This window comes from Triticum aestivum, chromosome 3A (assembly GCF_018294505.1).
Source record: "Triticum aestivum cultivar Chinese Spring chromosome 3A, IWGSC CS RefSeq v2.1, whole genome shotgun sequence".
In the NCBI taxonomy this organism is placed as follows: Eukaryota; Viridiplantae; Streptophyta; class Magnoliopsida; order Poales; family Poaceae; genus Triticum; species Triticum aestivum.
Window position 1 is genome coordinate 571,215,275 of NC_057800.1, and position 12,400 is coordinate 571,227,674.

The 12,400-nt window shown below is 47.2% G+C and overlaps 1 protein-coding gene across 1 annotated transcript; it reads right to left on the reverse strand.

The window, feature by feature from the left end:
• Nucleotides 1-8,786: 8,786 nt before the first annotated feature.
• On the reverse strand, nt 8,787-12,189 carry LOC123062280 (disease resistance protein RPS2). Its single transcript, XM_044485733.1, has one exon. The coding sequence runs from the start codon at nt 11,773-11,775 to the stop codon at nt 9,049-9,051; it is 2,727 nt and encodes a 908-aa protein (XP_044341668.1). The 5' UTR covers nt 11,776-12,189; the 3' UTR covers nt 8,787-9,048.
• Between the last annotated feature and the right edge of the window lie 211 nt (nt 12,190-12,400).

Sequence of the window (12,400 nt, forward strand, 5' to 3'; positions counted from 1 at the left end):
ACACCCGTCTGAATTCTTTGTTGAAGACCTAGAGTACCTGCCTCGCACCATTTATCATATTATCAGAAAGACTCTATGGCCTGTCAAAGGACATTCATCTGCAGCGAAGCTTGAAGGAGCGATGAAGACTTTGGTTTTCTATATCTTCAATGGCATCAGCTTCAATGCTCAAGATTTCTTCATCAGGCAGTTGGCTGCATCTGGCTCCGACATGTTTGGGTTGAAATTATATGCTCCATGGGTCATGCATCTTATCAAGCTCACTCTGCCTTCAACTATCAGCCGTCTGCGCACAATCATCTTATATTCTTGCTAGAGGTTGATCTGTCAGTTGAAGCTATTTACCCAGAGCCTGTTAAGGATCCCATTTATCTTCACAATGTTGATCACCAAAGCTTCACCCAGCCTATTGAAGGAGTTCCAGCAGTTTCTCGTGTTTATCCCTTGCTGGCAACACACGTGCCCCTCGCGCTCAAACTGACGCCACTGATAGCACCATTGCGCAAAGGCCTCGAAGGCGATCTCGTGTCCTAAATGACCGAGAGCTTCTCGTCGCACTACACCAGAAACAGGACAAACATCACGACTGGCTTAAGCGTCAGATGCAAAGCCTCTTTGTGGATGTCAACCACATTCGCAATCTTGCCACCAAAAATACCTTTGTCACTCATGAAACCTGTCAGAGGTCGTGGAAGAGTTTGACATCACTTAGTGCTGAAGCTGATCCGCAAGACGATGGCTTCACCGAACGGTTCAAGTTTGACTCAACTCCTCCCAGGAATGCTCACTTGCGTCGGACTCCCTCACTTGAAGACTCTGACTATTCGTCCTCAGCTGCGACAGTGAATGCCAGAGTCATCGATGACCAAGATGATGCAACTTCACCTCCTCCAACTTCAGCGCGTGTCGACACTGCACCAAGTTCTTCTTCACCACCGGACCTCAACGATGACCCTGCTGCCTCGCCTGCACCTCATGGGAACGAGTAGGCGCTCTATGTCTTCGAACCTTTTTGGTCCTTACTGACAAAAGGGGGAGAAGCATATGAGTTGATAGTCTTCAAGCGGGTCCATATGGGTGGTTGCTTTACCTTTTGCTACTTTTGCCAAGTGTTTACAACTCTTGCTTTTCGATACATTTGGTTCTTTGAATTGTAACACTTAAACTCGATGGTCGTCTGATACTTATTTGCTATTCTGTGATGCGATGATAAATTCCGCACTTAGGTCATTTTGCAGACGTCCATTTTCCATTATGCATGTCATTATCTTCGTTACATCATATCATGCATGATGAATTGTCATCATAGGTTGAAGAGGATCTCCACAAGTAAAACCTGCCATGTGTATTTGCATTCCAAGAGCAAAGTACTTATATGCACATCTTCAGGGGGGGCCTTGCAACTTATGAAGACAATACCCTATCCTTTACAATTTCACATATTTTATTCCCTGTTGAAAACTTCAACCAGTTTGTCATCAATCACCAAAAAGGGGGAGATTGTAAGTGCATCTAGTGCCACCCCTAGTTGGTTTTGGAGTATTGACGACAAACCTGGTTGAGGGGCTAATGTGTTTGTGAGAATTGCAGGATAACACAGGTAGAAGTCCCTCATTGATTCGGTTTTCCTACCAGATATGACCCCTAAAATGTATGAAGACACTGAAGTCAAAGGTGGTATGTGAAGACATTCGCATTAAAGACTATGACAAGAGAAGACATCGCGTGAAGACTATGGAGCGCGAAGACTTAGTTGTTTCGTCGTTCTTTTTCTTCTTTGTTGAGTCATAGGAACCACCATACTATTAAGTGGGGTCCAAGAGAACCAGTCAGAATGACTGAAGTGATGCTTAACCAAAATCCTATGTCTTCGAGTGAAGACTATGAGAGCAAATCTTATTCAGAGTTAGATAAGTCAGCCTTGCTTGTAGCCCAAGTAAAGTTGCCGTGTGTGTTTGAAATCTGACGGTTGGAACACGTGTCAGTTCCTTAGTGACCCAGGGTCATTTCGGACAAATCAGGTCGGGTTGCCTAGTGGCTATAAATAGCCCACCCCCTACAACCATAAACGGTTGGCTGCTCAGAGTTAGTGTACGGCTTTTGTCGTTTGAGAGCAACCCACCTCGAAGCCTTTGAGAGAGAATTCCTTGCGAGGATAAAGCCCTAAACACCTAGAGCAAAAGAGTGTTAGGCATCACTTAAGTCTTCCTTTCTGTGTGATCTGAAGACTTATTACACTTGAGGACTGTGAATCCTCCAGCCGGTTAGGCATCGCGTTCTGAGCATCCAAGAGTCATTGTGGATCGCCGGTGAACGAAGTCTGTGAAGGTTTGGAAGTCTGCCTTGAAGACTTACTAGAGTGATTGGGTAAGGACTGGGTGTCCTTAGCTCAAGGGGAATAAGGTGAAGACACGGTCTTCTGAGTTGAATCTCAGCCTCCCTAACCATACGTACAGTTGTCACAGCAACTGGAACTGGTCCAACAAATCATTGTCTTCAACGAGTCACTGGTTCTACCCTTCCCATCTCTTTATTTACTGTTTGTCCTTGTGAAGTCATTGTATGATTGCATTATCTCTTGTCTTCACTGAGTGACTGCTTGTTCTGATTGGCTTCGTACTATCTTCCTACCTGATCCATACTGCCTAGCTGCCATTAGTTGTTGTGCTTTCACTTCATTGAATACTTGACTATGGTTTGCTTAGTGTAGTCTACCTTCCGCTGCATGGTAAGAGGTTAATTTCTATCATTTGTCTTCGAAACTACCATGTTTTGAAGACTTTCTTTAAAAATCGCCTATTCACCCCCCTCTAGTCGATCACTAGCACTTTCATTACCCTCCACATTCATGGTTAGAACAGGGATCCGAAGACTTGGATCCTTGAGTGGATGACGGGCGATGTCCATCATGAAGCTAAAGCCCAAGACATCATTGAGCTTACAGCCCTACTCACTCCTGGCGAATATTATGAACCAGGTTGTCAACAACACCAGAATGCTTTGGAGAGCATTTTCCAGAAGCCTGAGCCTAACATGAGACAAATGCTAAGCATGATGAAGCCTCTGCCACGCGACGCTGAATACTCAACGAAATTCTTTGTCGAAGACCTAGAGTATCTGCCCCGTACCATTTACCATATCATCAGGAAAACTCTATGGCCTATCAAAGGACATTCATCTGCAGCGAAGCTTGAAGGAGCAATGAAGACTTTGGTTTTCTATATCTTCAATGGCATCAGCTTCAGTGCTCAAGACTTCTTCATCAGGCAGTTGGCTGCATCTGGCTCCGACATCTTTGGTCTAAAGTTCTATGCTCCATGGGTAATGCGCCTTATCAAGCTTCACTCTGCCTTCAACTATCAGCCTCCTGCACGCAATCATCTAGTATTCTTGCCAGAGGTTGATCTGTCTGTTGAAGCTATTTACCCAGAGCCTGCAAAGGATCCAATTTATCTTCACAATGTTGATCGTCAAAGCTTCACCCAGCCCATTGAAGGAGTTCAGGCCGTCTCTCGTGTTTATCCCTTGGCTGGCAACACACGTGCCCCTCGCACCCAAAATGAAGCCACTGCAAGCACCATTGCCCAAAGGCCTCGGAAGCGATCTCGTGTTCTCAATGACCGAGAGCTTCTCGTCGCTCTACATCAGAAACAGGATAAGCATCATGACTGGCTAAAGCGTCAGATGCAAAGCCTCTTGGCGGACGTCAATTGCATTCGCAATCTTGCCACCAAGAATGCCTTTGTTACTCATGAAACCTGTCGGAGGTCTTGGAAGAGTTTGACATTGCTCAGTGCTGAACCTGATCTTCAAGACGATGGCTTCACAGAAAGATTCAAGTTTGACTCCACTCTTCCAAGGAATGCTCACTTGCATCGAACTCCCTCACTTGAAGACTCTGACTATTCTTCCTCAGCTGCAACGGTGAATGCCAAAGTCATAGATGATCAAGATGATGCCACTTCACCACCTCCACCTTCAGCGCGTATCGACACCGCACCAAGTTCTTCTGCACCACCGGACCTCAACGACGACCCTGCTGCTTCGCCTACTCCTCATGGGAACGAGTAGAAGCTCTATGTCTTCAAACCTTTTTGGTCATTGCTGACAAAAGGGGGAGAAGCATATGAGTTGATAGTCTTCAAGCGGGTCCATATGGGTAGTTGGTTTACTTTTGCTACTTTTGCCAAGTGCTTACAACTCTCGTTTTGATACATTTGGTTCGTTTTTGAGTTGTAACACTTAAACTTGATGGTCGTCTGCTACCTTTTCGACACTATGTGATGCGATGATAAATTCTGCATGTGCGATGATAAATTCCGCACGAAGTCTTTTTGCAGACGTCCATTTTTCATTATGCATGTCATTATCTTTGTTATATCCTTTCATGCATGATGAATTGTCTTCATAAGTAGAAGAGGAGCTCCCGCAAGTACAACCTGCCATGTGCATTTGCATTCAAAAGCAAATACTTATATGCACATCTTCAGGGGGAGCCTTTCTGCTACTTATGAAGACAATACTTAAATCCTTTACAATATCACATACTTCTATCCCCGTTGAAAACTTCAACCAGTTTGTCATCAATCATCAAAAAGGGGGAGATTGTAAGTGCATCTAGTGCCACCCCTAGTTGGTTTTGGAGTATTGACGACAAACCTGGTTGAGGGACTAATGTGTTTGTGAGAATTGCAGGATAACACAGGTAGAAGTCCCTCGTTGATTCGGTTTTCCTACCGGAGATGACCCCTAAAAATGTATGAAGACATTGAAGACAAAGGTGGTATGTGAAGACACTCACATTGAAGACTATGACAAGAGAAGACATCGCGTGAAGACTATGGAGCACGAAGACACAGTTGTTTCGTCGTTTCGTTTTCTTCTTTGTTGAGACATAGGAACCACCGTACTGTTAAGTGCGGTCCAAGTGAACCAGTCAGAATGACTGAAGTGATGCTTAACCAAAATCCTATGTCTTCGAGCGAAGACAATGAGAGCAAATCTTATGCAGAGTTGGATAAGTCAGCTTTGCTTGTAGCCCAAGTAAAGCTGCCGTGTGTGTTTGAAATCTGACCATTGGAACACGTGTCAGTTCCTTAGTGACCCAGGGTCATTTCGGACAATTCAGGTCGGGTTGCCTAGTGGCTATAAATAGCCCACCCCCTACACCATAAATTGGCTGGCTGCTCAGAGTTAGTGCACGGCTTTTGTCGTTTGAGAGCAACCCACCTCGAAGCCTTTGAGAGAGAAATCCTTGCGAGGACAAAGCCCTAAACACACAGAGCCAAAGAGTGTTAGGCATCACTGAAGTCTTCCTGTCTGTGTGATCTGAAGACTTATTACAATTGATGACTGTGAATCCTCCAGTCGGTTAGGCGTCGCGTTCTGAGCATCCAAGAGTCATTGTGGATCACCGGTGAACAAAGTCTGTGAAGGTTTGGAAGTCTACCTTGAAGACTTACCAGAGTGATTGAGCGAGGATTGGGTGTCCTTAGCTCAAGGGGAATAAGGTGAAGACGCGGTCTTTTGAGTTAAATCTCAGCCTCCCTAACCAGACGTACAGTCGTCACAGCAACTGGAACTGGTCCAACAAATCATTGTCTTCAACGAGCCACTGGTTCTATCCTTCCCATCTCTTTATTTGCAGTTAATCCTTGTGAAGTCATTGCCTGTTTGCATTATCCTTTTGTCTTCACTCTGTGACTGCTTATTCTGATTGGCTTCATACTATCTTCCATCCTGATCCATACTGCCTAGCTGCTAGTAGTCTTTGTACTTTCACTTCATTGTATACTTGACTATGGCTTGCCTAGTGTAGTCTACCTTCCGCTGCATGGTAATAGGTGTATTTCTATCGTTTGTCTTCGAAACTTCCATGTTTTGAAAACTTTCATAAAAATCGCCTATTCACCCCCCTCTAGTCGATCACTAGCACTTTCATGTTTCCATACAAGCATCGAGTATGCTCCAATATCCACATTTAATATATTTTAGTTATCAATTTTTTCTGGTTTTTAGGTAAAGAAACTAAGCCGACCACTCCAACGATGCATTTGTATGATACACTTCTTATAATTTATCAAAGAACATCTTATCTTGCACTTGTCTAAAACATTGGTCATTTCCTTTTTCAGGCCGGTTGAAGATTTGAAAAGAGAGTGCATTAAGGCGGCCAGGAGTAATTGGGTAGTTCCGGATTTGAAAAGGAGTGCACTGAAGGAGCCAGGATCAGTTGATGAACTAGTCTGTGAATGAACAAGTATTATGGCTTATGTTATATTTTAGTCTGAGAAACATAGTTCTAGACTATAGGATATTTCTTATTTATTTGTATGTTCTGTATGAATGTATTTTATTATTCAGTTGTAAACTTTGGTGTAAGTATTTGTTCGGGGTAATTATTCTACTCAGCTTGCCAATTTTTATAATGTGATGTTTGCAAATGCAATCTGTGACATGGAGTGGTGCCTTCATATAATGGTATTATTGGATTAATCTACATGTGTGGCCATGTCATGGTAAAATGATCAAATTTGAAATGATGAAATACAAATTCAAAATAAATCAATCCATATTTAAAGTAAAATATTCCATTTGTACTGAGTCGCTTATGTATATTTAAAGATAAATATAACGTCTGTACACGACGTGTATAAAGTACTGGGCCTATGATGAATATATTTACAAAAGCGCCTCAATGGTCTTGAGATGCAAATGAAACACCTCTATGTGAGTAGAGACGTCATATGAGCGTGTCTAACATAACGTCTTTACCTTTGTAGACACGATGTTGAACGTTCCTATATAGCGTCCCATGTCATGTAAAGACGCTTAGCAAGCGTGTCTATATGGTTTGCGACGGTCCGTGGGAAGACGCTCCAAAGACGCTTTACTAAAACGACTCTATAGTTGCCTAGAGGTGAAATAACGCGTCCCTAGGTATGGAATTCGACGTCTCTACTGGCAGTTTTTGTTGTAGTGTTACCTCGGTTGGGGTCCTTACAATTACAACAGGAATAGCACCTACCTGTCAACCACCATCCAAGGAGTTGTCAACCCATTCGGCACTTTCACCGATGTATTGCATTGGTTGCCCTGGGGCCCTGCGTGACGATGAGATCGTCTGTATTTCGGGTCTACAACAGCGTGGAAGACCTCAGGTGATGCCTAGTTCCTGGGTGGTCGGTGGCTCTAGCTACCCACTAATGGAGTGGCTTCTCGTCCCATACCCACACCAAAACTTAACAAGGGAACAACATTCTTTCAACAAGAAGGTCATGAAGGTTCATCGTGTGGTCGTGGATGCCTTTGCAAGGCTCAGGGGGCGATGGGCATTCTTGTAAAAGCACATAGATGTGAATATCTCAAACGTCTCTATCGTGATCGGTGCGTGTCATGTGTTGCACAACATATGTGAGGTCAAAGGGGAGGTGATGAGCCCATAATTGCGGTGTGATGTCATCGATTTTGAGACCGTGCCAGAGAACCTTGTGCATTCTGAGAGCGCTAGCAAGGCCAGAGACAAGATCGCATACACACTCTTCTAGTGCATTTGGTGGCACCAACTTTTGATGCTCATTATCAAATTATCATTATTACCATTTTCAACCAATTGGACAATCAGTTCACCGCTCATCTCCCTTCCTTTCTTGTTAATAACTTCATCTGCATTGAAACCATTCCGTTAAGGATTCCTATTTTATTTTTACTTACTCATTGCATCGAAAGAGAGGTCTTGATGAGGTGGTTGAGATCCCAAGACATCATGTAAAAAAGCATACCGGCGAAGAAAACATCTCCATTGCTATCTTTTTTTCTTGACATTATTTGTTTTGAGATTGTTTACCACATACGCCATGTGGTTCTGGTTTGCTTAATTTACATCAATTTGATCAAAAAAATTTAGGCTAATCAACTTTGTTTTTTGAGGTGACTGACACTAATCAATTCGATCAATTAGATCTGAGACAAGGTTTATTTGAAAAGCCCATAGTATAATTTCAATCCCTCTTTTTTTTTAACTATGCGCACAACCTTGGACCGGCCCAGTGCCCAGTTGGATCCCCGCGTTAGACCTGACTTTGGTCACTGACGTGTGGGCCCAGGGGAGCTGCGTCCAGTTGGAGGTAGGCGGTACCCCCTTGTCTCAAAAAAAGGTAGGCGGTACCCCCAGTCCTCCCCGTTCCTGAACGCCGCCGACTCGCAGGTTCGCCCCGGTCGCCACCTTCCAAATCCCTATTTATTCCCAATGCGTGAAATCCTACAGATTCGCTGTTGGCAGCAACGCTAGAATCAGGAATTCTGAGTATATGAGATTGCAGCAACTCGAGGTACGCAATACACCGGCGCCCGTGAGTTCATCACAGCTTGCAACTAGGTTTTCCTTTCATCTTTAGCCAAGTCTAAAATCTGTGAGAAGATACATCTATCACAGTTACTCTCTTCGTTCGGAACTACTTGTCTCGGATATAGATGTATCTAGAACTAAAATACGTCTAGATACATCCATTTCCGCGACAAGTAATTCCGAACGGAGGGAGTAGATTTTTAGGGATTGTCGATTGCAATTTGCAGCAGACGGGCAGAGCACGCATGGAAAGAAGGGATAGGTTAGCTGCATCAGCCATCACCCGTACGTACTGCATACAGATTTGGATCAACACTGGTTGGTACCGGCAAGATATTCATACCAACACCTGCTGATATTCATCAGATGTGCATTTGTTCAGCCCACACAAAAACAAAAGCATAATCTCCAAGAAGAAAAGGAGGATGACACAAGGGCATATCCCTGAACTCAAACATCTGACAGGCACCACTGTGCAGATCTCAAACTAGAATGATGACACAAGGGCACATCAATCCCTGAATTCAGTGACTGATCAATACGTACCAAGCATCTTTTTGAAAAAGTAAAAAAAAAGGGGGGGTGGAGTAAGCCTGTTTTTATTTTCTTCGAAACTAGTAGAGAAAAGCCGGGACGCAAAGCCTGGCAAAAGTGTATCTCTCAAATTTTGGGCCAACATAATACGCAAAAACTGAATTCACTCACATTCTTCCATCCAACAGTGGCTCGTAAGATGCTTTGACCTCATCATCATCCCACTCCAACCCATCGAACCAGTCCCTCGCGCATTGTATCTTCTCCAGTTCTGCGGCAGCGAGTCTGAGCTTCTTGAGGCTTGGACAATCGGCGATCTTGAGGCTCTTCAGTGACGGGAACCGCAGCATGCATGCGCTACTGCTCAGCGCCCTCAACTTTGGTAGGCCTTGGAGATGCAGTTCCTTAAGTTTAGGGAAGGGTGTGATCACTTTGCTAGTAGTCCCTGCAGCTTGTTCGTCTTCGTCCGCCGCTGCTTCTTGATCTCCATCGCTGAGTGTGATGAGCTCCTCCAGTCCTAGGCAGTACCAGATGAACAATGACGACAGATTCTCGACGCACCCACCCCTGTAGACGATCTTTACCTTCAGAAGGCTCTGCAGGATGATACCCTGCAGGCTATCAAGGGCGGGCTGTTCACACTCGATAACTTCACCCTTCCTCATAAAATCACAGGGATCTAAAATGGGGCAATCAGTTTCTTCGCTGCCGTCAATGATCACCTCAGCTAGATTGCTGCAGTTTGAGATCCACACTCTCTTCAGGTTTGTCATGGTCTTCCAGAGGTGGCTTGAAGGGAGCTCCATCTTTGTCAGGCTACCGCATGCTTTTATCATCAGATTTCTTGTTGTACCGGCGAGGCGATATGACCGTGCCAGCCTCTCTAGGGCCTCGACCGACTGTACTGTGATGTCGATTGCCTTGAGCCTGCGTAGGCTCTCAAGCTCCTGAAAATCAACACCATTTCCACTCTCACCGACTTTCCAGTCTCGGTAACTGAAGTCCATGTACAGAACTTGCAGCATTTTGAGGCTATCTATGACACCACCTGGGATCATTACAAGCGGCATATGTGAGAGGAGCAGGAACCGCAGAGTGACCAGTGATCCTAGCTCCCTTGGCAGTGATATGATGTCTGTGTGATACAAATCAAGGTACTGCAACTGAACCAATGCACTGATCCCTGAGGGTAATTCAGTGATAGAGGTGTGCGAGAGATCTAATACCCTGAGAGATGGCATGAACTGGAAGAAGCCGTCGCACAACTTTTTCAACCCAGCGTTGTTTTGTAGCATCAAGGTCTTCAACAGAGGGCAATTAGGCGTCTCATACAGCTCCACGATGTTATTCCGCATGAAACAAATCCGCTCAGCCTCGCTCCATTTCTCTGCACCTGGTGCTTCCTTGAGCCCAACCCAGGCACGGACAAGCCATTTGGTCTCTTTTGTGCCGAATTCTGATGCTATCCAGAGAGCCATCGCGCGGACCATGGGATGCATACTGATGTGTTCGTCGTCTTTACCTTTTTCCAGCAAGGATGCAATCTTGAGATCACCCAGAAGGTCATGCCCTTTGTTGTATATCTCATCCATCTCAGTGTATAGATCATCTATGAAACCTTCACCGATGCAGTAGCCTATGACCCAATCCTTGGAAATGATGAAGTCCTCTGGAAACAGCGAGCAGTACAGCAGGCAGAGCCTTAGCTTGTCACTGGGCAAGTTGTCATAGCTGCTCTTGAGAGGCATAAGAACGTCCGTCTCCATGCCAAGAAGCTGCCATGGGGCAATATTTAGAACGGTGATGGCGTGCTTCCATTCTTTTGCAGTGTGCTTGCTGGCCATAGCCCGGCCGACGGTGATGAGCGCAAGGGGCAGCCCACCACATTTCATGGCCACTCCCATTGCCGGCCCCCAGATCTCTGGGCTGGCACGCTCGAGGTGCTCGCCGACCTTGTCACGGAAGAGCTCCCAGGCGGCCATCGGTGGCAGGCGCTCCATCTTGAGCTTGCGACGGACATCCATTCGGTTGCACACGTCCTCCATCCTCGTGGCCACGATGATCTTGCTCTTGGAGTTGTGCTTGGGAACCGGAATACCGAGCATCCGGAAGTTGAGTGGCTCCCAGAGGTCGTCCAGCAGCAACACAAAATTCATCTTGGTGAGCACCCTGTAGAGCACCCCAGCGCGCTCCTTGGGCGTCCTGTTCTCCCAGCTCAACCCGAGCCGGTCGCCGATGACCTTCTGGATGCCGTCGAGGCTGAACTCCCTGCCAACTTCGACGTAGATGACGACATTGATGTCCTGCGAGCCGATGAGGAAGTCGTTGTTGAACTTGTGGAGCAGCGCGGTCTTGCCGATCCCGCCCATGCCGTAGACGCCGACGACGCCGGCGTCGCCGCCCCGGATGCAGGCGTTGAGCTCCTGGAGCATCTCGTCCATGCCGACGACGGGCGCGCTGGGCATCTCCTCGAAGCGGACCTGCACGAGCTCGTCGGCGACCTTGTGAAAGTCGCCCTTGTCCTTGAGGCCGGCGGCCTCGGCGAGCGTCTCGTCGGCCCTCTGGCTGAGGCGGTAGGTGGCCCTGAGGCCGGGCGCCTGGTCGGGCGGGAGCTGGAGGCGCGCCTGGTGCTCGGCGTGGATCCGGGCGGCGGCGTCCTCGAGCCTGGCGACGCACTCGAGCCACCACTTGACCTGGCTGGTGGCCTCCATCCCCTGGCGCTCGGCGGCGTCCACCATGCGCTTGACGTCGTCGCGCTTGCTCTTGAGCTCGTCCACCTCGTGGCCCAGCGCGTCGATGTAGTCGGCGCAGGACATGACGTACCCGAACGTCCGCGCGAAGTAGTCCTTGAGCGGCCGGAACGCCGTGTCGACGATGGACGCCACGAACTCCATCGCCGCCCGCCGCGAGCCGAATGCCTCAGTCTCCGCCGAGCGAGGCCTGGATTCGGTCGGCCAAGAACCCTGATTTGGGCACGGATTGAAGGATCTGTGCGGCGACGGAGCCGAATGGGGGGCTAATTACTGAAGCGGATGCACACGGGACGCGCGGAGGCGGAAGGGAGGAACGCGACAAGCTGCAATTGGTGCTGGGGGAAATCAGTTGGAGCTTGTGGGATATGGACAAATTGGTAGCTGGGGGTTGGAGCTCAGAGCAGGAGTATCCTTAGCCAAGAAGGAACACACGGAGAAATGCGCACCCGCGATGCGGAGGAAGATGGACGGGGGCGAAGACTTGGACTGCGCACAGTTGGAGTCCATCACCGGCTCACTGCGACCGCGAGGAAGGTGGCGACTGGCGTGGCGAGTGTGGTGGTGGTGGTGACTTGACTGGGCCATTGCGTCGGGCGGGTTGTTTTTCTTTCTTTTCTTTTTCTTTCGTCAGGCGGGCTGTTTGTTCCACGGAGAAACTGACCACGGCCGAGCATGTCAGTACGGTTGAACGTGCAAACAAGACAAATATGCGTGCATAGTGACAGTGCATACTACGTACTACTTTTCAACGTTGATCTCCGATGTC

Coding starts and splice junctions, on each gene's coding strand:
- LOC123062280 (XM_044485733.1), bottom strand. CDS start 11,775: ATGGAGTTCGTGGCGTCCATCGTCGACACGGCGTTCCGGCCGCTCAAG.